Here is a 25,580-nt window from a genome sequence, read left to right as displayed (position 1 = left end):
GCCAAATTCCAAAGCCTACTAGGCGTTTCTCCTGCTAGGTGTCCATTACCTACAGCCATTCTCTCTCTCTCTCTCTCTCTCTCTCTCTCTCTCTCTCTCTCTCTCTCTCTCTCTCTCTCTCTCTCTCTCTCTCTTTCCCTCTCTCTCTCTCTCCCTCCCTCTCCCTCTCCTTTTCCTGTCTTCTCTTAATGACACACACCAACAATCACACACACACACACACACACACACACACACACAAATACGTTTATTCAGATACATCTAAGCCCATGTCCTTTTAGTTATACACTTGCCTAGATCCAAAGATCCAAAGTATTTCAAAGTATTGCCTCCATTACAGGCAAAGCCACCCCGTCTTCCATAAGTACACACACACACACACACACACACACACACACACACACACACACACACACTAGTGCTGTTATGTAAAAGGATCTGTTATAATTCTAACTGCATTAGAGCCAACGCCTTCCAAATACGGCTGTGTCAGCTTCTGCTAGGTCCATTCTTCCTACAGCCAATATTTCTCTTACACATCTAGGTATCATAACCTCTTGAGATCCAAGCTGCACAGTAAAGTTGAATGCACAGGACTAGGTGTCACATCCTGCTAGGAACCCCCTCACCTACAGCAAACACCCCAGATACAGCTCTCATATTCATATAAGGTAAGTGTCAGGTCAGGTGTTTATCTCTACCCTAACATCCAAAGATCCACATACACAAACATGGTTAGGTTTTTGGAACTGCTAGGTACCTTCACCACAGGAACACACCAGGTTAACACACACAAACATACAAACAGAAGCATGCACATATGCAAACAATCATGCAAAAGGCCTGTTGGAACCCTCTCCAGGCTGTGAGTCCAAGGAGCTTTTCCCTAGCCCCATGAAAGGACCTATGGATTTATGGGAGGGCTAGGACTTGGCACCCACCTCTGATTGTGTGGCATGTTGTAGAATTGGGTGATTCCCTGCTGGACCTGACAAGTTGTCATGTGTGTGTTTGTAGCTTTGGCTGCAAGGGTGGGATGACAATGTTACTCTTGTACAATAGCCTTGTGTATGGGACAGCCAGGGCTACAATAGAGAGACCTTGTCTCAGAAAAGGATGAGGAGAGAAAGAGAGAGAAAGACAGAGAGAAAGAAAGAACAAAAGAAAGAAAGAACAAAAGAAAGGAAGAACAAAAGAAAGGAAGGAAAGAAAGCGAAAGGAAGAAAGAAAGAACAAAGAAAGAAAGAAAGAGAAAGGAAGGGGGTGAGAGAGAAGAAAGAAAGAAAGAAAAAGAGAGAGAAAGAAAGAAAAAGAGAGAGAAAGAAAGGGAGGGAGGAAGAAAGGGAGGGAGGAAGAAATGGAGGGAGGGAGGGAAGGAAGAAAGGAAGAAGAAAGAAGAAGGAAGAAAGGAAGAAAAGTAAAATTAACCTTAAAAAAAAAAAAAAAGAGAAATATGCCCCTATAGAGTTGTCCACAAGGAATCTCATGGAAGTGTTTTCTCAATGGAGAATCCCTCTTCTCAGATAATCCAGCTTGTTGTCAAGTTGACAAAACCTTAATCAACACAGATAACTTTAGCTACAGGCTGTCTGGCTTTGCTGCCTTTGACCTTGTAGGTGTCCAAAAATGGAAATTAAATAAGCTTGCCTTTTTCTCTAAGAGCTGTGGTCTTGGTTATTGCTCTCTTCATCTGTGGGCTGTCCTGGGCTGTTTTTCCTCAAACAGGTAGGGCTTCCTCAGAAGCCAACTCTATTTAGTTTCTTACTGTTATCATCCTTACTTCCAACTAAGAATATCATAATTAGCTGCACCAGCAGCAAGGAAGCTCGGTGATAATCCGGTGGTGGTGGTGGTGGTGGTGGTGGTGGTGCACACCTTTAATCCCAGCTCTCAGTGGGCAGTGGCAGGTAGAACCTCCAGGTTTGAGGTCAGCCTGGTATATATAGTGAGTCCAGAGATAGTCAAGGCTACACACACAAAAAAAAAACTCTGTCTCAAAAGAGTAATTTTTTTAAAAAAATAAAACATCTAATACTGTTCCAAATAGCCCAGATTTGATTCCTAGCACCCACATCTATAACTCCAGGTCTTGGGAATTTAACACCCTCTTCATGGTCTCTGAAGACACTGCAAGAGTGTATTGCACAGACAGACAGATGTGCAGGCGAAACTTCTATTCACAATAAGTAAATATATCTCATTCTGATTTCATAACAATGTAAAATAATTTTGAAGTATGAGCTGTTCCACTTAAATGTTCTCATTCCAAACTTAGAACACCCCTTGGTCCCATCATACCAGGACACCTGTCACCCATGCAAGCAGATACAATCAACAAGAGTTCTGCAGATGAACACAAGTCATCTTTCTCCAGCCACAATGGAGATGACGAGATCCTGTGACCTATAGTGTTTCCATCTGATGTTCACTTCCTTCTGCCAAACTGGGCTTCCTTTCAGCTGCGGCTGCCATCAAATGATACAGTCAGCACTTTCCCTGAGTACATACACACTATAAACACACACACACACACACACACACACACACACACACACACACACACACACACACACACTTCTCTTTTCTTGGCCTTTAGCACACTTCTTTGTCTGTTGGAGATTTTGAAATGTTGGTTTTTGGTCTTTTAAGACAAGATCCCATGTGTCTCTTGTTAAACTTAAAGTCACTGTGTAGCCAAGGATGACCTGAAACTTATGATCCTCCTGCCTCTTCATCTTCAGGGAGTGGTATATAGGCATGAACCACCAAGTCTGACTCACGTGGTGCTGGGGATGGAACCCAGGGCTTTGTGAACTCTAGGCAGGTAGGTACTCTATCTCCTGAGCCACAGATCCTATTTGAAGCCATGGTTTGTGTCTCTTCTCAAGGTGTCTGTGCAGTACCCAGGCAGCCAGCCTGCCATGAAAGCAATCCTTCCAGCAACCTGGCTAATATTCCTCATCACAAGGTAGTCAGAAGCCAGGAAAAGATCTAATGGCTGCCAGTTAAGATGCCAAACCATAGCGCTGGAGTGGTGTGGGACAGTTGTACACTTTTGAAGTTGTATTTGCTGTGATTGGTGTAATAAAAAGCTGAATGGCCAATAGCTAGGCAGGCAGTATAGGTGTGATTTCCAGGGAAAGGAAGAGGAGATGTATCTAGGCTGGAGAGATGCCAGGAGACATGGAAGAAGCAGAATGGCCTGTACATGACAGAATGTAGATGAATAGGTATAAGAACAAATCTATGCTAAGGTTGAGCTTTCATAATTAATTATGAGTCTGTCATTATTTGGGAGCTGGCTGGCGAAACAGAGAAATACTCATTGCACTGGAGAGATGGCTCAACCCTTAAGAGCACTGGATATTATTCCACAGGTTCCAGGTTCAATTCCCAGCACCCACATGGCAGCTCGAAACTGCTGCTACTGCAGTTGCAAGAGATCTGACACCCTCACACAGACATATGTGCAGGCAAAACGCCAATGCACAAAATAAATATAAGTTCCTTTAAAAAGACAGCAAAACTCCTGAGATCCCAATGCCTTAGCTTATTTAAAAGAAAAACAAATGTTAGAAGAACTTGCCATTCATAATGGCAAATGCCTGGAATGCCTGCACCAAGATCAGGAATCCATCACTGCATAGCCAGTTTGAGGTCAGCCTGTGCTACATAAGACCCTCCCCATCACCTCATATAAAGAAGGGCCTTATAATAAAATCCTGTCACTGTGCATACTGGCACACAACTTTAATCCTAGCACTCATGAGGCAGATGCAGGAGGATCTCTGAGTTTGAGGCCAGCCTGGTCTACAGAGCAAGTCCCAGGATGGCCAGGACTGTTAACCCAGATCAACCCTGTCACAAAAATAAAAAATAATTATAACAATAATAAAATCCTGTCAATGCAACCATTTTATAGCTGTTTCTTCCTAATGGAACACATTTTCCTGGAGGGAGGGGGCAGTTCAGATGATTCAGGAAATAAACAAAACTGGAAAGTTTAGTGAGCTTCGGGAATCAGATGACACTAGACCCCTTCTCCCCAAGGTTATAGACCCAGCCACAGTTTCTGGGGAGAGGAGACTCCAGCCTGTCCACACACCTAAAGGTTGCACAGAGAGCTCATGGGACACAGTTTCTGTGATCTGACACTCAGGCTGGGATAGGCTCTCCCATGATGCAGTGATGCAGCCAGAAGTTCCTCCAGTCCTGCCCAGCCCTGTGATCTGGATGAATCTCCCACCCCTGTCTCACAGCTGCTTGGTCCCAAGTAAACACACAGAGGCTTTTACTGTTTACAAACTGAGTGGCCAGGCTTCTTGCTAGCTAGCTCTTATAACTCACCTCAACCCATTTCTATTCATCTACATATCGCATGTAGCCATGGCATTACCAGTCTGCAGACATCTTGTTGATCCTTGGGTGGCAGGCTGGCATCTCCCCCGACTCCAATCTTCTTTGGCTCTTCTTCAATACGAATGTACTGCCTCACCTTATCCTGCCCTGACATAGGCCAATGCAGCTTTATTTATCAACCAATCAGAGCAACACATGTTCACAGCATACAAAAGACATCCCACAGCACAGTGAATTTTAAGTCCCCTAGGCTCCTGCAACTACCCCCAATAACCTCACTAGGGTGCTAAGTTAGATGTAATTAATACATAATATCTTTTCTTTCATTCTTTAGTTTTGTTTTATTTTTTTTTCAATGAGACAGGGTTTCTCTGTGTAACAGCCATGGCTGTCCTGAAACTCTCTATGTAGATCAGGCTGGCCTTGAACTCGCAGAGATCCACCTGTCTCTGATTCCTGAGTGCTGGGATTAAAGGTGTGTACCACCACTGTACAGTTGGTAAAATAATTTCTTTGAGCTGTCACCAGTGTCTAATTTGGGATGAATAGTCCTCTGTTCACATCTCTCCAAGAGAAGCAATTCATAGGAGTTTTTTTTCAATATATTTTATTTGTATGTAGATGTAGATGCATGTGTGTGTGTGTGAGAGAAGCAGGCTTCAGATCCCTCAGGGCTGGACTTACTGGCATTCTGCATGAAGCCTGGCTTCTTATGGGGTGCTAAGATATGAACTCTGGTCTTCATGATTGTGCAACAAGAGCTATTTATATATTTATTTGTTTATTAATTTGTTTATTGTTATTTCAAGTATATTGATGTTTTGCTTGCATGTATGTCTGTGTGAGGATGTCAGATTCTCTGGACCTGGAGTTACAGACAGATGTAAGCTGCTATGTGGGTGCTGTGGATTGAACCTGGGTCCTCTGGAAGAGTAACAAGAGCTCTTAACCACTAAGCCATGTATGCAGCCCTGAGTTAGCAGTGTTCAACAGTACTCTACCCATAGTCAATTAGTCTTTGGGGGAACTGGGTCATTCCATCTGTCCCAGAGCCTGCCCTAAAGCTCTAACTAATGAGGGTGGCCACTGCTTCCTCTTACAAAAACACAGGTGAACTGATGGGGATAAAGACCAATTCCAGAGGAAGTTTAGACACAGCCTTTTCTTTCTTTCTTTCTTTCTTTCTTTCTTTCTTTCTTTCTTTCTTTCTTTCTTTCTTTCTTTCTTTCTTTCTTTCTTTCTTTCTTTCTCTCTCTCTCTCTCTCTCTCTCTCTCTCTCTCTCTCTCTCTCCCTCCCTCCCTCCCTCCCTCCCTCCCTCCCTCCCTCCCTCCCTCCCTCCCTTCTTTCTCTCTCTCTCTCTCTCTCTCTCTTTCTTTCTTTCTTTCTTTCTTTCTTTCTTTCTTTCTTTCTTTCTTTCTTTCTTTCTTTCTTTCTTGTCTTGGTTCCTCTGTGTTAGAGCCCTGACTGTTCTGGAACTCTTTTTAAACCAAGCTGGTCTCAGACTCACAGAGATCCACCTAGCTCTGCTCCCAAGTGCTGGGATTAAATTCCTGCACCACCACCACCACCAGGACCTGCCTTTGACACAGTCTCTATTCCTATCATGCTATCATGCTGGGTTAAGGCTGTGGCTCAGGGATAGAGACGTAACTCACAAGACCTATGAGATGGCTCAGCAGGTCAAGATGCTTACCTCTAGCCTGAGGACCTGAGTTCTAGTCCTGCTACCCACGTGGACAGAGAGCCAACTTTCTCAGGTTGTCCCAGTGTGTCCTAGTTGGTTTATCCGTGGCTGTGACGAAGTGCATCACCAAAAGCAGCCTGGGTAGGAAGGGGTGTATTTGGTCTACAGGTCCCAGGTAAATGACTGAGAAAAGTCAGGCAGGGGACTCGAGGCAGAAATCCGGTGCTGTTCTGCTTCCATGAGGACAGAGGGAGGCAACACTGATGGGTTCCAAAGTTTTTTTTTTTTTTTTTTGGTTTTTTGAGACAGGGTTTCTCTGTGTAGTTTTGGTCCCTGTCCTGGATCTCGCTCTGTAGACCAGGCTGGCCTCGAACTCACTGTGGTCCTGCTGCATCTGCCTAATGAGTGTTGGGATTAAATAGTATCCCAGCCTGACAGGGCTGCTTCTTTGTCCTCCAGCAGCTGGAAAGGAGCAGGGCTGAAAGTGCGCCCATCCCTGAGAACAGTGGAATTCCCACCCTGTTACAACATGTCCTTAGTACACCTTGAGCCGTGGTTCTAAACTTTTCTACTGCTGTGATTATTTAATACACTTCCTCATGGTGTGCTGATCCCCAAATGTGAAATTATTTTTGTTGCTACTTCTGAACTGTAATTCTGCAAGTGCTGTGAACCGTAATGTAAATATTTCTGGAGAGAGAGGTGTTCAAAAGGGGTCAAAACCCACAGGTCGAAGATCTCTGCTTTAAGAACTGACTGGAGAAATGAAGTGTGGGACCTTGGATGTTACTGACCCTACACAGCATGTCAATCAAGAAGCAAGACACTACTGGGTGTTATCAGCCCCTTCGTCCTGCCCTTCCCTGCCTGATGCTCAGCAGCAGGTCCTCTTCAAAGGTGACTAATAGATTGACCTGTCTGTGAACACCTTGACCACAAGGATCCATATTGTCCTATCAGTTCTTGTCGTGTTTTCCTATCGCTGTATGTGAGCTCCTTCTAACTACCAAAGTCAGCCATTTCTCACCACATATAATATTGTTCTTTATAGTTTGATATGAACAATTTGCTACAGAATTATTTCTCTACTGAAATAAAAAATATGTGGATATTTACATGGTCTGAGTTGTGTTCTCTGTGCAGTTTCTGAAATGTGTATTCCTCTTTGCAAGGGTTTCTTTGTTCTTAGATAAATTAAATCACAAACTTTTCCTTAACCTGTGGATTTACTCACCTTTCAGTCCCTGACTTTATCAGGAATTCATCTTCCTAGACTGCTGAAAAGAACCCTTCACTGTCCTGTGTTCAAATGTTTGTGGTGAGGAGCCTGCATGTCAGTCTTGGTGCTCACACTGATTGAAGAAATTACTTTCGTGTACACATTATCACTGTATGTGTGTGTGGGCGTTGTGCACGCCTATTGGTGTTCATACAACTTTTTTCTCATGTATGTATATGTGGAGGTAAGAGATCCATCTTGGGTGTCTTTCTACTCTTGACTGCCTCCTTGACTTTTTATACTTAAATTATACTTAATTATACTTAACACACACACACACACACACACACACACACACACACACACACACACTCCCCTTTGGGATTCTATGTGCTCCTGTGTGTGTGCCTATGGAAGCCAGGGCATAATTCATCGGTCAATTCTCACCTTCAATCATGTGAATCCTGAAGATTGAACTCAGACCTTTGGTTTGGTGCCAAACATCTTCACCTGATTAACCAAATACTAGTCCTGACTGGCCTGGGATTCTTTATGTAGAATGGGATGCTCCAAAACTCACAGAGGTCCACCAGCCACTTTTTCCTGAATGTTAGGATTATGTCAGGGACAACGTCAAAATCTCTGGTTAGTGGAAAAATATAGACCCCCAAGAAGACAGGGAACTAGATCAGTTTACACTCAGGTTGCCTAGCAACAGGACATTGAGTCAGAGCCCTTGACCCTCTCACCCTGTAAACATCCTATACGAACATCCTGTTAGCTTAGCTTGCCCCACCTTATGCAGATGACAGCTTCTTTCTCCCCCAACCCTGCTGAGCTATATAAACCTTTGTGGAAGAGAAATAAAATGTACCTTGATCAGAATCCAGACTTGGTGTCTTTTATTTGTTACTCCTGTCCCTACATTCCCTCCTTAGGGTGGTGGAGAACCCGTTGAAGCTGTGCAGGCAGGGCAGGATTATAGGTGTGTACTGCCATGCCTGGCTTCAGTTTTATAAATGAATAGTGTTCATTTATTCCTCCACATATTCAGGGAAGAAACTGTACCAATCCACCTTTTTATTTCAGCAGTTTTGAGGATTGACCCTAATTAACCCTGATGTGCAGAAGTCAAAAGCTCTGAGTTCTGGCCCTACAATTCCCTACAATCCCACTGCAGTACAAAAGGTGATGGAATGCCTCCTACCTCATCCTCTGATGCCAGCGTTTCACAAACACCCAAATAAGCAAACAACAGGAACAACAGCCCTGTGTCTGTCATGAAGACACATGTAAATGCAGCCACATATCAATGGACAGTACAGGTGTTCTGGGCAACCTGTCATGTCAAGATTTGGGAGACGGTGGGAGAAGGATCAAGAGTTCAAGATTTCCTGAGCTTCATAGTGAGCCTCAGGACAGCCAGGACACAACATAATAGATCTCTCTCTGTCTCTGTCATCTCTGTCTCTGTCTCTCTCTCTCTCTCTCAAACACACACACACACACACACACACACACACACACACACACACACGCGCGCGCGCGCGCGCGCGCGCGGCGCGCGCGCGCACTAATCGCATTAACTCCTACTGTTAAAGGAATTACACAACTATGTCTCCAAGTTTGCACATGTAGGACCTCATAACCAGGTTCTCCACTCTTCTGCTATCTTTGCCAAGACTGCCAGAGCACTTCTGGGGCCTGGGAGGGCATGATATGAGGGGAGGGGGTGAGCACGAGGAAGGGAGAGCACACTGTCCATCTGGTGCACCCGCATGCTAGGTGGCTTAAGGGATTGGAGAAGATAGACTTTTTTAAAAAAAGATTTATTCATTTATTATGTATAAAGCATGAATGACTGCAGTCCAGAAGAGGGCACCAGATCTCATTACAGATGGCTGTGAGCCACCTTGTGGTTGCTGGGAACTGAAATCAGGACCTCTGGAAGAGCAGTCAGTGCTCTTAACCTCTGAGCCATCTTTCCAGCCCGAGGAGAAGATGGACTTTTCCATACACAAACTAAAAACTATGCGGAAAAACTCATGCACAGAAAAATCAATACATACAAATACATTCTAAATGAAAAGTGGTACTCTCTTCTTCAAAATAACCATCACAGGATTCAGAGTTCTGCAGTTATACTAAGTAACATAAGAAACACATTTACCATAAGCTGATTTTATTTTAATAATTTCCACATTTGCTATGTGTTGCTTACACCATGTATAAATATTTAGAGAGTAAATCCACAAGCCAAAATAATCCTAAATCATTTTTACTATAAACAAGATTTATTAACCCCATGGTTTTCCAAACTCAGTAAATCATGGCTCCACAAAGCCTCCCTCTAGGATCTCTGTGCCTCTGTCCCTGTTCGCTAGCCCTCAGGTTCAAGCTTTCTGGAATGCATACCAGGTCTGGGGATTGCTGGAGGAGTGGAAGCAGAATCTTTGCCTGCATGGACTCCCCTGCAGGTACAGGCAGATAGAAAGAAGGGACCCTGGCTCACCCACACTGGCCACCACAGGACTTCCATGGAGTCGGGAGAGGTCAGAGCCTAGAAACTGAGCTCCATTTCACCCACTGCTCCAGCTCAGCAGGTAGACCACATTCAGGCCTGAAGCCTCATCCCTTCACAGGACCACACCTGCTGCAGCATCCTGACCTGCCATCTATGCCAGCCATGCCCCTGCCACACAGCCACGACCCTGAAACCACTCCACCTGAAGTGAATTCACCACAGTCAAATTTGTCAATGAAGCTTGGTTCATCTGGGGTTCTACTGGAATTCAGGGAAGGGGTGGGGCATCACCCTCAATTAAACCTCACACCTGGAGGATCCATTTCTCCAGATTCCAATATCTCAGCCATCACCAGGAGTGAGGGTTTTTTCCTCACCAAGAGCTTGGGAATCAAATAAATAACTTCAAATTCATTTCTGCTGTACTGATTCATTAAGTAATTCATGGAGAAGTGAGAATTAAGATTTACAATAGTGTCTAGAGTTCCTGCTTGGAATTCCTCTTCATGATAGGCTTTAAACTGTGATGAAATAAACTCTTTGCTCCCTTCCTTGCTTTTGGTGAGTATATTCTCATAACAGCAGAGTAGCAAATTAATGTATGTATATGGACTTTGGTGTGTTCTTTTGTTTGTTGTTGTGAAGCAGGGACTGGATATGGACTCCTGCCTGGTTGAGAACTCCAGTCCTACAAGCATCTCCAGTTCCAAGGTTCCAGGCTACTGCAACTATAATGCATGTGTCTCTAAAAATATGATTTGTTCACAATATAAGCACTGTGAGATGTTTCAATTAATTAGTATTTGAAGTTGTACTACTGAGCTATAGTTACAAAAACAGCAGAAGTGGCAGAAAAAGAGAGACTGTGATGAATGGCATGGAATTGAAGACTCAGACATAAATCCACACACCTATGAACTCCTACAAGCAGCCCAAAACACATAGTGTAAAAATGACAGTATCTTCAACAAACTGTGCTGGTCAAACTTATTTCATGCCTGTAGAAGAATCCAAACTGATCCACGCTTATCACACAGCACAAGAGTCACTCCAAATGGATCAAAGGGGTCAATATAAAAACATACAAATACCCTGATAGATGAGAAAATATAACCTTGAGCTGTGTGATGCAGAAAAACTCTCTGAACAGAAAAACATTAGTACACACTCTATAAATAAATAAATAAATAAATAAATAAATAAATAAATAAATAAATAAATAAATAAAAAGATTGGACCTCATAAAACTGTAAGGCTTCTGCAAAGCAAAGGACAACATCATTAAGACAAAGTAACAGCCTATAGAATGAGACAAGTTTCTTTTTATCAATTACACACCTGTTACGGGGATAATATCCAAAACATGTAAGAAAAACTAAAAACTAGTGATCAGATAAACAAATAATCCACCCGAAAAATTGGTTAGAGGTCTAAATAGAAGTTTCCACAGAGAAACTCAAGTGGCTGAGAAACACTTAAAAAACTATTCAACATCCTTAGTTATCAAGGACATGCCAATTCAAACAATTTACAGATTTCATCTTACATCATCACAATGACTTAGGTCAATAAAACAAGTGACAGCTCCTGCTGGCAAGGATGTGGAGCAAGGGGAACATCCTCCATTGCTGGGAGGAGTGTAAATTTGTCCGGGCACTATGGACTCCAGTATGGAAGGTTCTCAGGAAGATGTTGAGCTAATATAATTAACTCAAGATCCAGCTATACCAATCTTGGGAATATACCCACAAATTGTCACATCGCACTAAAGAGATGCTTGGTGAACCATGTTTATCCAGGTAGACTGTGTCTTCTTCATCCTCTGTGGAAGTCTTACTTTCTTTGTCCTGAAAGAGACACAAATAGGTTAGAGAGAGTCTAACATCACAGGACCTTCCTGGACAAAGTAGGGAAGAGAATCCCTGATGCCTGCTGCGTGGCTGCACTGAGAGGTTAGAGGCACCATGTTGGAACACCAAGGGCTCTCATGATGGTGACTACAGAGCCAAAGTAAGCAGAGATGAGACACAAAGGCAGGAGAAGTTTTCCTAATTGCAGCGGGTAAGGAGAGCCTGGGAATTGAGTGGAGGACAGTGTCTTCCTGGAACATAGAAACTATGGGGATTTTATACAGGGGCATCTACATATTTTGAGATGTGAGTCAATTCTTGAAGATGCTCATTGAGGGACTATATGACACTTTTAAAAGTTCAAGGTCATGTATCTCATGCTTTTTAGTGTTAAATAAGAGAGGGCTATGGGAGAGAAATAACCACTTTGACTGTATCAGTCATGACACCTAAAATGTAACTTGACACTGCCTGACTAGAGACACATGCTTAAGATCACACTGATGCTACTTGGAGAGGTCAAAGACATGAAAGAAGAATATCAAGATTACATATGCCATATGAAGGACTGGACAACTCTGCTGATGTTCATGCCATTATTTCCTCCCCTTGTGTTGACTTGTGTTTCTATAAATCTGAAGTTAAATAATCCCTGCCTCCTGTAAGTAGATCTTTGCTAACTATTAGACCACACATGAGAAAAATTAGTAGTAGAGTGGCTGGATACAAGAATGTGAGAGAAAAAAAATTAAAAATCACTATGTATTTTGCCAAGCCTTGATTGGACCATTGCCTGTGACATCACATGGAGTCCAACTGATGTAAGCTAGATATCAGCCAATAAAAGGGCGCCACCTAGGGCTGGGTTTTGTGTTTGTACTTCAGAGAAGCAGTTGGTTCTCTGAGGAGCAGTTGGATTCAGTTGTATCTGCTAGATTTGGACTTTTCAAAACCTGTAGGATTCTCAACTTAGTGAGTACATTTCCCAAGTTTTCAGTTTTTGTTTATACCTATTTGTATTTGTTCATTGCTTTCTTGACACCATTGTTTTGAGTTTTGATTTTTGCCTGTAAGTTCTTTTTCCTCATTTCACCTCATTTTCCTTTTATCAACTTCTTTCGTCATTTTTGCCTTTATTCTTGTGTAATTTATACACAGAGTGGTATATAGTACCTCTATGGCACGAGGAATTTGATCAAGACTTCCCAATCTGACTATGTTGCATATGTTGATCGTATTTACATGATCTATTTCATTCACCCACACATTGACTCTAACAAGTACTTCCTAATGATCTAAGGTTCTTCCTTCTGTATGTTTAGGACCCCTAGGAAACAAAATGTGACACTTGTGTTTGTGGAACTGGAATATTTCAAGTAACACTTTGACTTGTTGCAAATGTGTTTCTGAAAAAGGCATTTCATTTTTTTTTGATGTCTTATTATAGGACTTACCTCAATGTTGTGTGTGTTCTCTGCTTTGTGTCAATTTGTATGTGTGTATGATTCCCCCTTGTTCTGCCTGGCAAGTGGTGGGATTAAAGGCATGTGCCACAACCACCTAGCTGTATTTTCTACATTTCATGAGAGGAGGGATGGAATTGCCAGAGCTTAGAGAAGGACAGTGATGCTAGGACAGATCTTCCTTTCAGACAAAAGTTCATTAGTAACGATGGACTAGACACTCATTGGGTGTCTGAAGGGGTTTTATTCCCACCAGACAAAGTATGTCTCCATGAACTTCATGGTTTCTGAGGGGAAAGGAATTGCTTCAATAGCAAGCAGCAGGCTTGGTTAACATGAGAACTATGCTACATGACAGAGCATGCGTCTTGAAATTAGGCTACTTGGGAAACTCATGGATTGTATTCATGGTGTGGGTGGGAGAGATATGGTCAATGTATGACTTTGTGACAGCAATGTATGTTTGCCTCTTCTGTCAAAATAACAAGAGTGGGGTGGGGAGGGATAGCAGCCCTCTCTGCTAAGGGCATTTGTGCTTGGGTTCAAGAACGTGAACAGAAAAAAAAACCGATTTAATAATTAATGTAATAATGTAAAGGAAGAATAATTTAAAAAATCACATTGGTTTTTGCTGAGCCTGATTGGTCCATTGCATGTGACATCACACGGATTCCTTGTGAGGTATGCTAGATACTAGCCAATCAAAAGGCACTGCCTGAGACTGTGTTTGTCTGTACTTCAGAGAAGCAGTTGGTTGGTGGGAGAGCAGTTGGACTCAGTTGTTTCTCATATACTTGACTTTTTCTCTGACCTGTTGGATCTGGACATAGTGAGTTTAATTCCCAAGTTCTCAGTTTGGGCTTTTGGCAATTGGCATTTATTTCTTTCTTTATGTACATTATTGGTTTGGGTACTAATTTTTCCCTGTAATTCCTCTTTCTTCATTTCAAGCTATTTTCCTTTTATCAATGTCTTTGTCGTTTTTGGCTGTGTTCTTGTGTATTTTACAAGTTTAGTGTTATATATTAAATGCATAGGATGAGGAACTTGATCATTATTTTGATATTTGTCTGTACAGTACTTTGGTCATATTTATCTGCTATATTTCACTTCCCAACCCATTGAATTGGGACCATATACACAGGCTGTCCCCCTGCCTGCTCATGACCTGTAGTGAACAAAATGTGACACTTGTGTTTGTGGAATTTGCTGTTTGTAGTAACGCTTTCACTAATTCCAGGTTTCTTCCTGAATTAGGCATTCCATTCCACTGATGTCTGATTTAGGACTTACCTCAGTGTGTTGTGTATGCTGTGTTCTTTTGTTGTTGATGAACCTTGAGTGTTTCTGCTTAAAGACATCTTGATCATGAAGTCTGGTCTTTTGAATGTGGTATTGAATTTGATGTGAGCCATTAATTACTCTCATTCAGGATTTTCCAATCTGTCACTCAAGGATATTGCCTGATACTAGGATCTTTTTTAAATGTCTTAAATGGTTTGGCAATTAGGGTCATAATTCTTTTATGAAATGCGCTTGAAAAAAGTGTGCCTTCCCTCAGTTATATGGTCTACTGAAATACTTGTGGATCAGTGCTGCTAGTTGTTGAGATTGGACAAGTTGATTTCCAGTTTGCTGGTTTTGGCTCCTGGGATTTAGACTTGCTGTTTCATATTTATATTTCTGTTTTTACAGTTTTTCTTTATATTTATTTTTCTTCGTACAGTATATCCTGACTGCATCCTCACCTCCCTCCACTGCTCCCAGTTGCCCCTCACCTCCTCTCTCCACCAGATCCACTGTGCTCTGTGTCCCTTTAGAAAAGGGCAGGCTCCAAGGGATAGCAACTGAACACGGAAAGACAAGATGTAATAAGATTATATTAAAATATTTGTTTTTGTTCTAGAAACAATTTGTGCTTAAATTATCAGTTCCCTCATTAAATGCTACTCAATTTTCATTTTTGAAAATTCAATCTTTTATTTCCATATGTTTTTTCTCTCAAGTATAGAAAACATTTTCAAAATTACTGGACTAAATTTGAATATTTTTCCCATTTTTCTTTATTAAGAAATTTTCTACTCACTCTACATACTATCCACAGATCCCATCTCCTTACCTCTTCCCACCCCCCTGCCCTCTATCACAAGCCACCACACATCACCACATCCCGCAAATCAAGGTCTCCCATGAGGAATTAGCAGAGCCCATCACACTGAGCCCAGGCAGGTCCAAGCCCCTTCCAACTGCACCAAGGCTGCCCAAGGCGTCACGCCACAGACACCAGATTCCCAATGGCCTGCCCATTCACCAGGGATGGATGCTGATCCCCCTGCCTGGGTGCCTCCCAAACAGTTTGAACCAACCTACCATTTTCCATATCCAGAGGGCCTAGTCCAGTCCCATGGGAGCTCCAAAGCCACTAGTATACAGATCATGTGCTTCCTCTAGTGTGACCGGTCATCTCTGAATGTCTTTCCATCATGATGTGGATGTCCCCCTCCTGCAGAATCCCTCCTCTCTCTCATCGATTGGATTCCCGGAGCTCAGCCTGGTGCCTTGCCGAGGATCTCAGCATCTACCTCCATCTGTCACTGGACAGAGGCTCTATGATGAAACTTAGGGTATTTACTAGACCAGTCGCCAGAGTAGACCAGTCCAGGCACCCTCTGGACCACTGCCAGCAGTCCAAGGTGGGGTATCCTTGTGGATTCCTGAGAGCCTCCCCAGGACCCTGCTTTTTTCTATTCCCATGATGTCCTCACCTATCATGGTATCTCCCTCCCTGTCCTCCCACTCTGTCCCTGTTGTGGCTTGACCCTCCCATTTCCCTATGTTCTCATCCACAACACTTTGCCCTCTACCACCACCAACCCCTCCCCCCCCCCAACACCCAGACCTCTCATATAGATCTCATCCACTGCTCCTTCGCTGTGTCATCCATGTCTCTCACTAACGGTCTTTTCTTGTTAGATAGCCTCTCTGGAGCTGTGGGTTGCAGTCTGTCCATCCCTTCCCTCACATCTAGTATCTACTTAGGAGTGAGTACATACTATGTTTATCCTTCTAAGTCTGGGTACCTCACTCAGGATGATATTTTCTAGTTCTACCCATTTGTCTGCAGACTTATGATGTCATTGTTTTTCTCTGCTGGGTATCCTAGGCTTTTTGTTTTTCCATGTAAAGTTAAGTATTGTTATTTCCACGTCTGTGAAGAATTGTGTTGGGATTTTGATGGGGATTGCATGGAATCTGCAGATTGCTTTTGGTAAGATTGCCATTTTTACTTTGTTAATTCTACTTATCCATGAGCATGGGAGATCTTTGCATTTTCTGATATCTTCTTCAATTTCTTTCTTCAGAGACTTAAATTTTTTAACATTACAGATCTTTCCCTTGCTTAGTTAGAGTTAGCCCAAGGTATTTTATATCATTTGTGGCTATTGTAAAGGGTGATGTTTCTCTGATTTTTTCTCAGCCCATTTATCATTTGTATATAGGAGGGCTACCAATTTTTTTGAGTTAATCTTGTATCCTGCCACCTTACTGAAGCAGTTTATCAGCTGTAGGAGTTCCCTGGTAGAATTTTTGGGGTCCCTTATGTATACTATAATATAGTCTTCAAGTAGTAAAAGTCTGACTTATTCCTTTCCAATTTGTATCCCCTTGACCTCCTTTTGTTATCTCATTGCTCTAGCTAGAACTTCAAATACTATGTTGAATAAGTATGGGGAGAGTGGACAGCCTTGTCTTGTTCCTGATTTTAGTGGAATCGCTTTGAGTTTTCTCTCCATTTAACTTGATGTTGGATATTGGCTTGCTGTAAATTTCCTTTATCATGTTTAGGTATGTTCCTTGTATTCCTGATCTCTCTAGAACCTTTATCATGAAGGGGTGTTGCATTTTGTCAAAGGACTTTTCAGCATGATCATGTGGTTTTTTTCTTTCAATTTGTTTATATGGTGTATTACCTTGACAGATTTTCATATGTTGAACTATCCTTGCATCCCTGGGATGAAGCCTAGTTGGTCATGGTGGATAATTTTTTTGATGTGTTCCTGGATTCGGTTAGCCAGTATTTTATTGAGTATTTTTGCATCAATGTTCATGAGGGAGATTGGTCTGTAATTCTCTTTCTTTGTTGCATCTTTCTTTGGTTCGGATATCAGGGTAACAGTAGCCAAATAAAAAGAATTTGGTAATGTTCCTTCTGTTTCTATTGTGTGGAACAATTTGAAGAGTATTGGTATTATCTCTTCTTTGAAAGTCCGGTAGAATTCTGTGCTGAAGCCATCTGGTCTGGGCTTTTTTTTTGGTTGGGAGACTTTTAATGACCATTTCTATTTCCTTAGGGGTTATTGGTCTATTTAAATAGTTTATCTGGTCTTGATTTAACTTTGGTATGGGGTATCTATCCAGAAAATCATCCATTTATTTCAGATTTTCCATTTTTGTGGAGTACAGGTTTTTGAAGTATGATCTGCTGATTCTCTGAATTTCCTCCTTGTCTGTTGTTTTGTCTCCCTTTTTATTTCTCATTTTGTTAATTTGGAATGTCTGTCTTCCAGCTTTTTGGTTAATTTGGGTAAGGGCATGTCTATCTTGTTGATTTTCTCAAAGAACCAACTCTTTGTTTCATTGATTCTTTGTATTGTTCTGTTTGCTTCTATTTTTGTTGATTTCAGCCCTCAATTTGATTATTTCCTGATGTCTGTTTCTCCTGGGTGAATTTGCTTTTTCTTGTTCTAGAGCTTTCAGGTGTGCTGTAAAATCACTAGTATGAGATTTCTCCAACTTCTTTATATGGGCTGTATTCTTTATTGCTATGAATTTTCCTCTTAGCACTGCTTTCATAGTGTCTCATAAGTTTGGGAATGTTATACATTTGTTTTCATTGAATTCTCGGAACACTTTAATTTCTATCTTTATTTCTTCCTTGATCCATTGGTGATTCAATTGGGCATTATTCAGTTTCCATGAAATTGTGGGCTTTCTGTAATTTTTGTTGTTGTTGAAATCTAACTTTAAGCCATGGTGGTCTGATAAGATGCAGGAGGCTATTTCAAAATTTTTGTATCTGTTGAGATTTTCTTTGTGACCAAGCATGTGGTCGATTTTGGAGAAGGTTCCATGGGGTGCTGAAAAGAAGCTATATTCTTTTTTGTTAGGGTGGAATATTCTGTCTCTATCTCTTAAGTCCATTTGAGTCAAAATGTCTTTTAGTTCCCTTATTTCTCTGTTAAGTTTCTGTCTGATAGACCTGTCCATTGGTGAGAGTGGGGTGTTGAAGTCTCACACTACTAGTGTATGGGGTTTGATATGTGATTTAAGCTTTAGTAATGTTTCTTTTATGAATGTAGGTGCCCTTGTATTTGGGGCATAAATATTCAGAATTGAGACTTCATCTTGTTGGATTTTGCCTGTGATAAATATGTAATATTCTTCTTGATCTCTTTCAATTGATTTTAGTTTGAAGTCTATTTTATTAGATATTAGGGTAGCTACACCAGGTTGCTTCTTAAGTTCATTTGATTGGAAAGTCTTTTCCCAGCCTTTTATTCTGAGGTAGAGTCTGTCTTTGAAGTTGAGGTGTGTTTCATTTTGCAGCAAATGGATGTATTTTGTTTTCATATCCATTCTGTTTGCCTGTGTCTTTTTATAGGTGAATTGAGACCATTGATTATTAATAGATATTAATGACCAGTTATTGCTAATCCTGTTAGTTTTTGGTGGTATTGTTGTATGTTTCTTTTCTTTGGTATTTGTTGGTGTGGCACTATCTATTGCCTGAATTTTCATGGCTGTATCTAACTACCTTAGGTTGGATTTTTCCTTCATTTGCGTTGTATAGGGCTGGATTTGTGGATAGATATTGTTTAAATCTGATTTTTTTTCGACCACCAATGGTACTTTATTCTGGAAATTTCTATGTATTACATAGGTATTAACATCCTTCCTCTCAGCCCCATACCCCCTGCACATACAGAAAGATTAAAAAAAAGATGTCCTGTATGAAATCTTCTTACCTAAAGCCCTGAAGAGTGTCCCTGCGTGTGAGTGAGACTCTGGAAGGACTGGCCTTGTGCTCAGGACTGCCAGTCCTTCCCTGGGGCAAATGGTCAGCACTCCTTCTTCCTCTTCGAGATCCATTTCTCAATCATTACACATTAGCATTCCCCACTTGACACCTCCTTAGCAACTTGATTGCTAGATACATTTTTCATTTGGCAAAAATTCAATATGGCTTTGCGTGGGATGTTTAGTGTCAGAAGCGGCGGTGTTGATGCTCAGGCTCTGCGGGGAAAATAGAGAGCATGTGTATTCCTGGAAGAGCACAGGTTGGAGGCTGAAAGGGCTGTGCAGTTACCGCCTCATCAACACCGCCTGCTTCTCAATCTGTGACATTGGCCGGAATACAAAAGCCCCCAAGGACGACCCTCTGCCTGCTTCTATTCCGGAGTGTTGGAGTAGGTATGCATGACACCGACACAAGGCACACTATGGCATCGGAAGATGGCTCCCTGGGACCATCTTCGAAGACCTGGGTGTGCCCGAGACAGCATCCCTCTACCCAGAAGGGTATGCCTTAAGGAACTTCACGTCATCCACAGGACGGTCCTGGGAGTTTGTCTCCACCATGCCCACTCGATTCACCATCCCTATGCTCTGGCACACGCGGCCAAAGATGGTGTGTTTGCCGTCCAGGCACTGGGTGGGAGCGAGGGTCACGAAGAACTGGCTGCCATTGGTGTCTAGTCCTGCATTGGCCATCGCAAGGATCCCAGCCCCAGTGAACTTCAGGTCTGGGTGAAGTTCGTCCTCAAACTGTTTGCCGTAGATAGATGAGCCGCCTCGACCTGTCCCTGTCGGGTCACTGCCCTGGATCATGAAGTCCTTGATGATCCTGTGGAATTTGGTGCCATTGTAGTAGCCTCAGTGAGCCAGCTCTGCAAAGTTCTTGCAGGTCTTCGGCGCATGCTTCCAGTACAGCTCCAACACAATGACCCCCATGCTAGTCTCCAGGTAGACGTTGGGCGGCTGCCAGGTGTCAGGGGGGATCGCCGCCATGCTGAGCGAAAGTAGCCTAAATCTGGTTTTATCATGGAATATTTTTTTCCATTCTTTTTTTTTGTTTGTTTTACAACACCATTCAGTTCAACATAATAGCCACAGATTCCTCTATTCTCCCCTTCTCGCCCCCCTCCCTCTCCCCCCAGCCCACCCCCCATTCCCACCTCCTCCAGATCAAGGTCTCCCCCGAGGACCGGGATCGACCTGGTAGACTCAGTCCAGGCAGGTCCATTGCCCCCCTCTCCCAGACTGAGCCAAGTGTCCCTGCATAAGTCCCAGGATTCAAACAGCCAACTCATGCAATGAGCCCAGGACCCGGCACCAACGCACAGCTGCCTCCCAAACAGATCAAGCCAAATGACTGTCTCACCCATTCAGGGGGCCTGATCCAGTTGGGGGCCCCTCAGCCTTTGGTTCATAGATCCTGTGCTTCCATTCATTTGGTTATTTGTCCCTGTGCTTTATCCAACCTTGGCTTCAACAATCCTCGCTCATATAAACACTCTTCTTTCTCACTAATTAGACTCCCAGTGCTCCACCAGGGGCCCAGCCATGGATGTCTGCATCCAGATTCCTCAGACCTTGGATGGGGTTTATGGCACAACTATCAGGGTGTCTGGTCATCCCATCACCAGAGTAGGTCAGTTCCTGACGTCTCTCGACCACTGCCAGCAGTCTTTTGTGGGGGTATCTTTGTGGATCTCCGTGGGCCTCCCTAGCTCTCTGCTTCCTCCCCTTCTCATGTGGTCTTCATTTACCATGGTCTCCTATTCCTTGTTCTCCCTCTCTTTTCTTGATCCAGCTGGGATCTCCCACTCTCTTTCCCTCGACCGTCGCCCTTCATTGCTCCCACTCATGACCAGGCTGTTCATGTAGATCTTGTTCATTTCTCCGTGTCTCTTTTGGGGGTCCCGTTTTCCAGGTAGTCTCACTGGTGATGTGAGTAGCAGTCCAGTCATCCTTGTTCCACATCTAGCATCTTCCTATGAGTGAGTACATACCATATTTGTCTTTCTGAGTCTGGGTTACCTCACTCAGGATGATTTTTTCTAGATCCATCCATTTGCCTGCAAACTGTATGATGTCATTGTTTTTCTCTGCTGAGTAGTATTCCATTGTGTATATGTGCCACAATTTATTTATCCATTCTTCAGTTGAAGGGCATCTAGGTTGTTTCCAGGTTTTGGCTATTACAAACAATGCTGATATGAACATAGCTGAGCAAGTGCTCTTGTGGTATGATTGAGCATTTCTTGGGTATATGCCCAAGAGTGGTATAGCTGGATCTTGGGGGAGATTGATTCCCAATTTTCTAAGAAAGCGCCATATTGATTTCCAAAGTGGTTGTACAAGTTTGCATTCCCACCAGCAGTGGAGGACACTTTATGCTGGAGAGGATGTGGAACTAGGGGAATTATCATGGAATATTTTGTTTACTCCGTCTATGTTGATTGAGCATTTTGCTGGGTATAATAATCTGGGTTGGCATCCATGGTCTCTTAGTGTCTGCATAACGTCGGTCCAGGACCTTCTGGCTTTTCTCTATCGTATCTTCAACGCCAGAGATCCGCTCTTCTGTATCTTGTAATCTGTTGCTTATGCTTGCATCTGTAGTTCCTATTCATTTACTCAGATTTTCCACTTCCAGCAGTCCTTAGATTTGTGTCTTCTTTGTTGTCTTCAGTTTTCAAATCTTGAACTGTTTCCCTCACTTGCTTAATTGCTCTCTCTTGGCTTTCTTTAAGGGATTTACTGATGTCTCCCATTGTTTAGTTTGACTTTTCCTCGACTTCTTTAAGGGAAATTTTCATTTCCTCTTTTAAGATCTCGAATATCTTCTTAAAGTCACTTTTATGGTAGATATCTTGTGTTTCTTCTGTGTTGGGATGTTCAGGTCTTGCTGGTGTAGGTTCTGATGGAGCCATATTGGTTTTTATGTTGTTGACTGTATTTTTGCACTGGCGTCTACCCATCTCTTTCTCCACTTGGTGCAAGTGGTGTCTGTGTCTGAGGGAGCCTCTCTTGGTTTGATCGATACTCTTGGTCCAGTGGGAGCTCTTGGTCTAGTCGGTGCTGATGGACTCTTTGTCTCAGGGAGCAGATCTTAGTTCAATTGGCCCTCCTGCACTTTATTAGTCCAATGGGGTGCTGGCTGGCTCTGTCCTAAATACAGGTTTAAAACATATAATATATATTATGTGTAGTAATATGTATATATATACATATTATATATATTATGTGTAGTAATATGTATATATACATATTATATATACATATATAACACATTACAATATTTATAATTGTGTATATTATAATATATGCTTATTATAATGTATAATCCCACTAGTTAAGACTTAGAATATATTATACTATATAGCATAATCATAATTTAATAATCACAACTCTACAGTAAGTATAATACATTACACTATACTCACATTCCCATAAGGGTTTGCACGATACATTTCCATACATGCTTATACTGTACTTGATCATATTCCCCTGCACTACATCAGTTCCCGACCATGACTTTGTGACTGATACTGTGACTTTCACACAAGCCTAGTCCTCTCCTTCCTCATGACCAGGACAGACAGGGTAGATCCTTGTTCTGTTTGTGGAGCTGCTTTGTTTCCTGTAGAACTCTATCTAGTTAAGCTACTTTCCTTAGACCACAACAGTTCTCTGGTCTCTGTGCTGAGCATGGATTCTTACCACAGTCTCCTTATGTGCTATGCTGTTGTCCCATTTGTTACAAATGTTACTTCTGCCATTCTGACCATGAACTAAGGGCTCTTTAGTGTGCTGCTGAGATGGAGGTGAAGGATCAAGACTCTGGTTCATGATCTTCACATCTGTGTTCATCAAGGAGAGGAGCTCACACATGCTCCATTCCTTGAGCTTACTTGGTGGTGGGATCAGGCTAACACTGGCACAGGGATGAGTTTGAATGCCTGCCTTTGCCTTCTCTTTTGGGAAGTATTTTGTATAACCCTGCTCTTCATTCTTCTGGAAAGCTTTGAATGATTCAGGGGTCCATGAGATCTGGGCTCCGCCTTGTTTGGAGCTTTTCTGCTGCAAGTCCTAGTGACTTACGTGTTCAAGGGTTTTTGTTTTATCTTAATTCAATATTCACCCATATCTAAGAATTCCTTTCATAGTCTCTATTTTCATGTGGTATAAAAACAGTAACATCCATGGAAGACCCTCTGGACTGTAGTTGTATCAGTTACAACATCAGTTTTTCTATAGTGGAATTTGTATCTCATCTCTCTCTATCAGCTTGGTTGAGGGGTTTGCATTGTGGCACATCCTTGGAGAGAAGCAGCTCATTCTCTCAGGGATCTCTAGAATTTCCTCACATGCCAACTTTACTTATACCAACTCAAACCTTTCCTTGGATTCCTCATCCGCTGCTTTGACTTTGGGTTCTTCTAGAGTTTTTATATCCTTGAAGAACATCATTACATTGTTTGGGATGTCTCAGATTTCATGACAGAGAATTCCAATCTCCAGCCTTCCCTCCTTAAACTGCATTCATGTTTTTCTTTTAGCATTTTGTGGGTCTGAAATTTCCCACAGGATAAAGTGGTTGAAACTGAGCAGAACACCATGGGCAGCCACATGGAAGAGGACATTCTTGAAAAGGATTTCAGGATGCTGATATCTCTAGGCTGTGGTTCCTTCGGGGAGGTGAAGCTGGCCTGCCACCTTCCCACACATACACGAGTGGCTGTCAAGGTCCTTGAGAAAAATACCAACAGTGTGGCTGACATCAGTACTGAAGTGAACATCCTTCAGTCTCTGGAACATAGGAACATCGTTCGATTTTTTCACATGATCGACACACTGTCAACCACTTATGTGATTATGGAGTATGTGGCAGGAGAAGATCTGGAGTGCTGCCTCAGGGCACTGGGCTGTCTCCCGGAGGAGGAGGCTAGAGGGATATTCCGGCAGGTGGTGTCAGCTGTTCACTTCCTCCACCAGAGACACATCGCACACCGTGATATCAAATTAGAAAACATCCTAGTCGATGCAGCAGGAAATGCAAAGCTTTGTGACTTTGGTTTGGCAATTGAAATCACAGAGGGGCAGAAGTTGGAGGAGCCTTGTGGCTCCTTGCTCTATTGGGCTCCAGAGATCTTGGCAAGAAAGCCCTATGATGGACTGGCAGGTGATATGTGGAGCTTGGGTATCCTCCTATATGTCCTGGTCACAGGGCACTTTCCATACATGGAAGAAACCCTTGAAAGTATGCACAGGGTCATCATCACCACAATGTGTCCCATTCCACACCATCTGTCCAAACCCTGTCACTTCATCATTGCCCGACTACTCATGGTCACCACCTGGTACCGATTCACAATCTCTCAGCTTGTGGAACGACCATGGCTGGGCCCCATTCAACAATATGTTCCACCTGCCACCAAAGAAATCCTGCCCAAGGTCGTGGAGGTTATGTGCACCATCGGCTATACCTGTGAGGAGATTGTGTCATCCCTAACTCACAGGCGAGAAGATAATCATGTAACGGCCACATGCAACATTCTCAAACACCACCTGAGTTGTGGGGACAGCCATCTTCAAGATCAGATGCCCTGGCTAACTCGCAGCCCTGCTGGTCCTGTTCGCCTCCCACTCCCCTTGAAGAGAGCCAGTGAACCAGCGTTTACAACCACAACAAAAGCTGGGAAGAGTCACTCTAAGGTAGAGGGTGTGGAAGAAAGAGACAAAACATGCAGAAGCTACACCATGCCTCAGAGACTCTCCTTCCTGGAGGCGCTGCCCTGTTCAGACAACACAGTCCCAGAGAGAGATGATCTTGTGGCTGGCGTCATCAACACTGCTGCAGAGGACACTGCAGTCAACAGAAATGCTGCTGACCCCCTGCCCGGGAATGTCTCCTCCCCTGAATCAGTCTTGGATACAACACCCACAGGAAGTCTGAACCTGGGCTTCTCTGAAGAAGATGCATCCCAGGAGCCAGACATTCCCAGTGACCAGCCCCAGGTGGCACAAACGAAATCTGGATCCAGGCCATTCAGGGTCTGGAAAGTGGTGAAGAAGCGAATTTCCCATACACTGAGAGCACTGTGCTGCTGCTGCTGCTGCTGCTGCCTGCCCACCTCAAGGTGAGCCCTGAACCATTGCATCAGGAGATGCAAGGAAAAGAGGGACAGGGGAGACCTACATGGAGAACAGTAGGTTGGGCCTCACAGATCAATTCCTACATTTTTTAAATATGCTATTTCAATATCTTTTTTAAATGAAAAGCTGTACCCACTCAGAGGGCACAGCAATTCAGATATGTGGTACATTAGATGGCAATTTGCACAGCATCCTGTTCATGTAAAGTTCTGGAAGGTTGAGGCAAAAGCAGATAGCATAGCATGGGGACCACAGGGT

The 25,580-nt window shown here is 42.9% G+C and overlaps 1 protein-coding gene and 1 pseudogene across 9 annotated transcripts in view; one reads left to right on the top strand and one right to left on the bottom strand.

The window, feature by feature from the left end:
- The first annotated feature begins 12,509 nt into the window (after nt 1-12,509).
- Nucleotides 12,510-25,580, top strand: part of LOC143269942 (putative sperm motility kinase W) — a 35,341-nt gene continuing 22,270 nt past the window's right edge. For 8 of the 9 annotated variants that reach the window (XM_076557639.1, XM_076557640.1, XM_076557638.1 and 5 more), the window contains exons 1-2: nt 13,812-13,929; nt 23,726-25,306. In XM_076557639.1, the coding sequence (XP_076413754.1) occupies nt 23,784-25,306 (1,523 nt within the window). In that variant the 5' untranslated portion in view covers nt 13,812-13,929; nt 23,726-23,783. Of the gene's footprint in view, nt 12,610-13,811; nt 13,930-23,725; nt 25,307-25,580 lie in introns of those variants that run through there. The other variant, XM_076557635.1, reaches the window with a different exon arrangement.
- Nucleotides 19,145-20,179, bottom strand: LOC143270037 (peptidyl-prolyl cis-trans isomerase-like 1 pseudogene; annotated as a pseudogene).

Source organism: Peromyscus maniculatus, chromosome 21 (genome assembly GCF_049852395.1).
Source record: "Peromyscus maniculatus bairdii isolate BWxNUB_F1_BW_parent chromosome 21, HU_Pman_BW_mat_3.1, whole genome shotgun sequence".
NCBI classification, from domain to species: Eukaryota; Metazoa; Chordata; class Mammalia; order Rodentia; family Cricetidae; genus Peromyscus; species Peromyscus maniculatus.
Note: the sequence above shows the minus strand (reverse complement) of the source record. Positions and strands in the feature narration are given on the sequence as shown.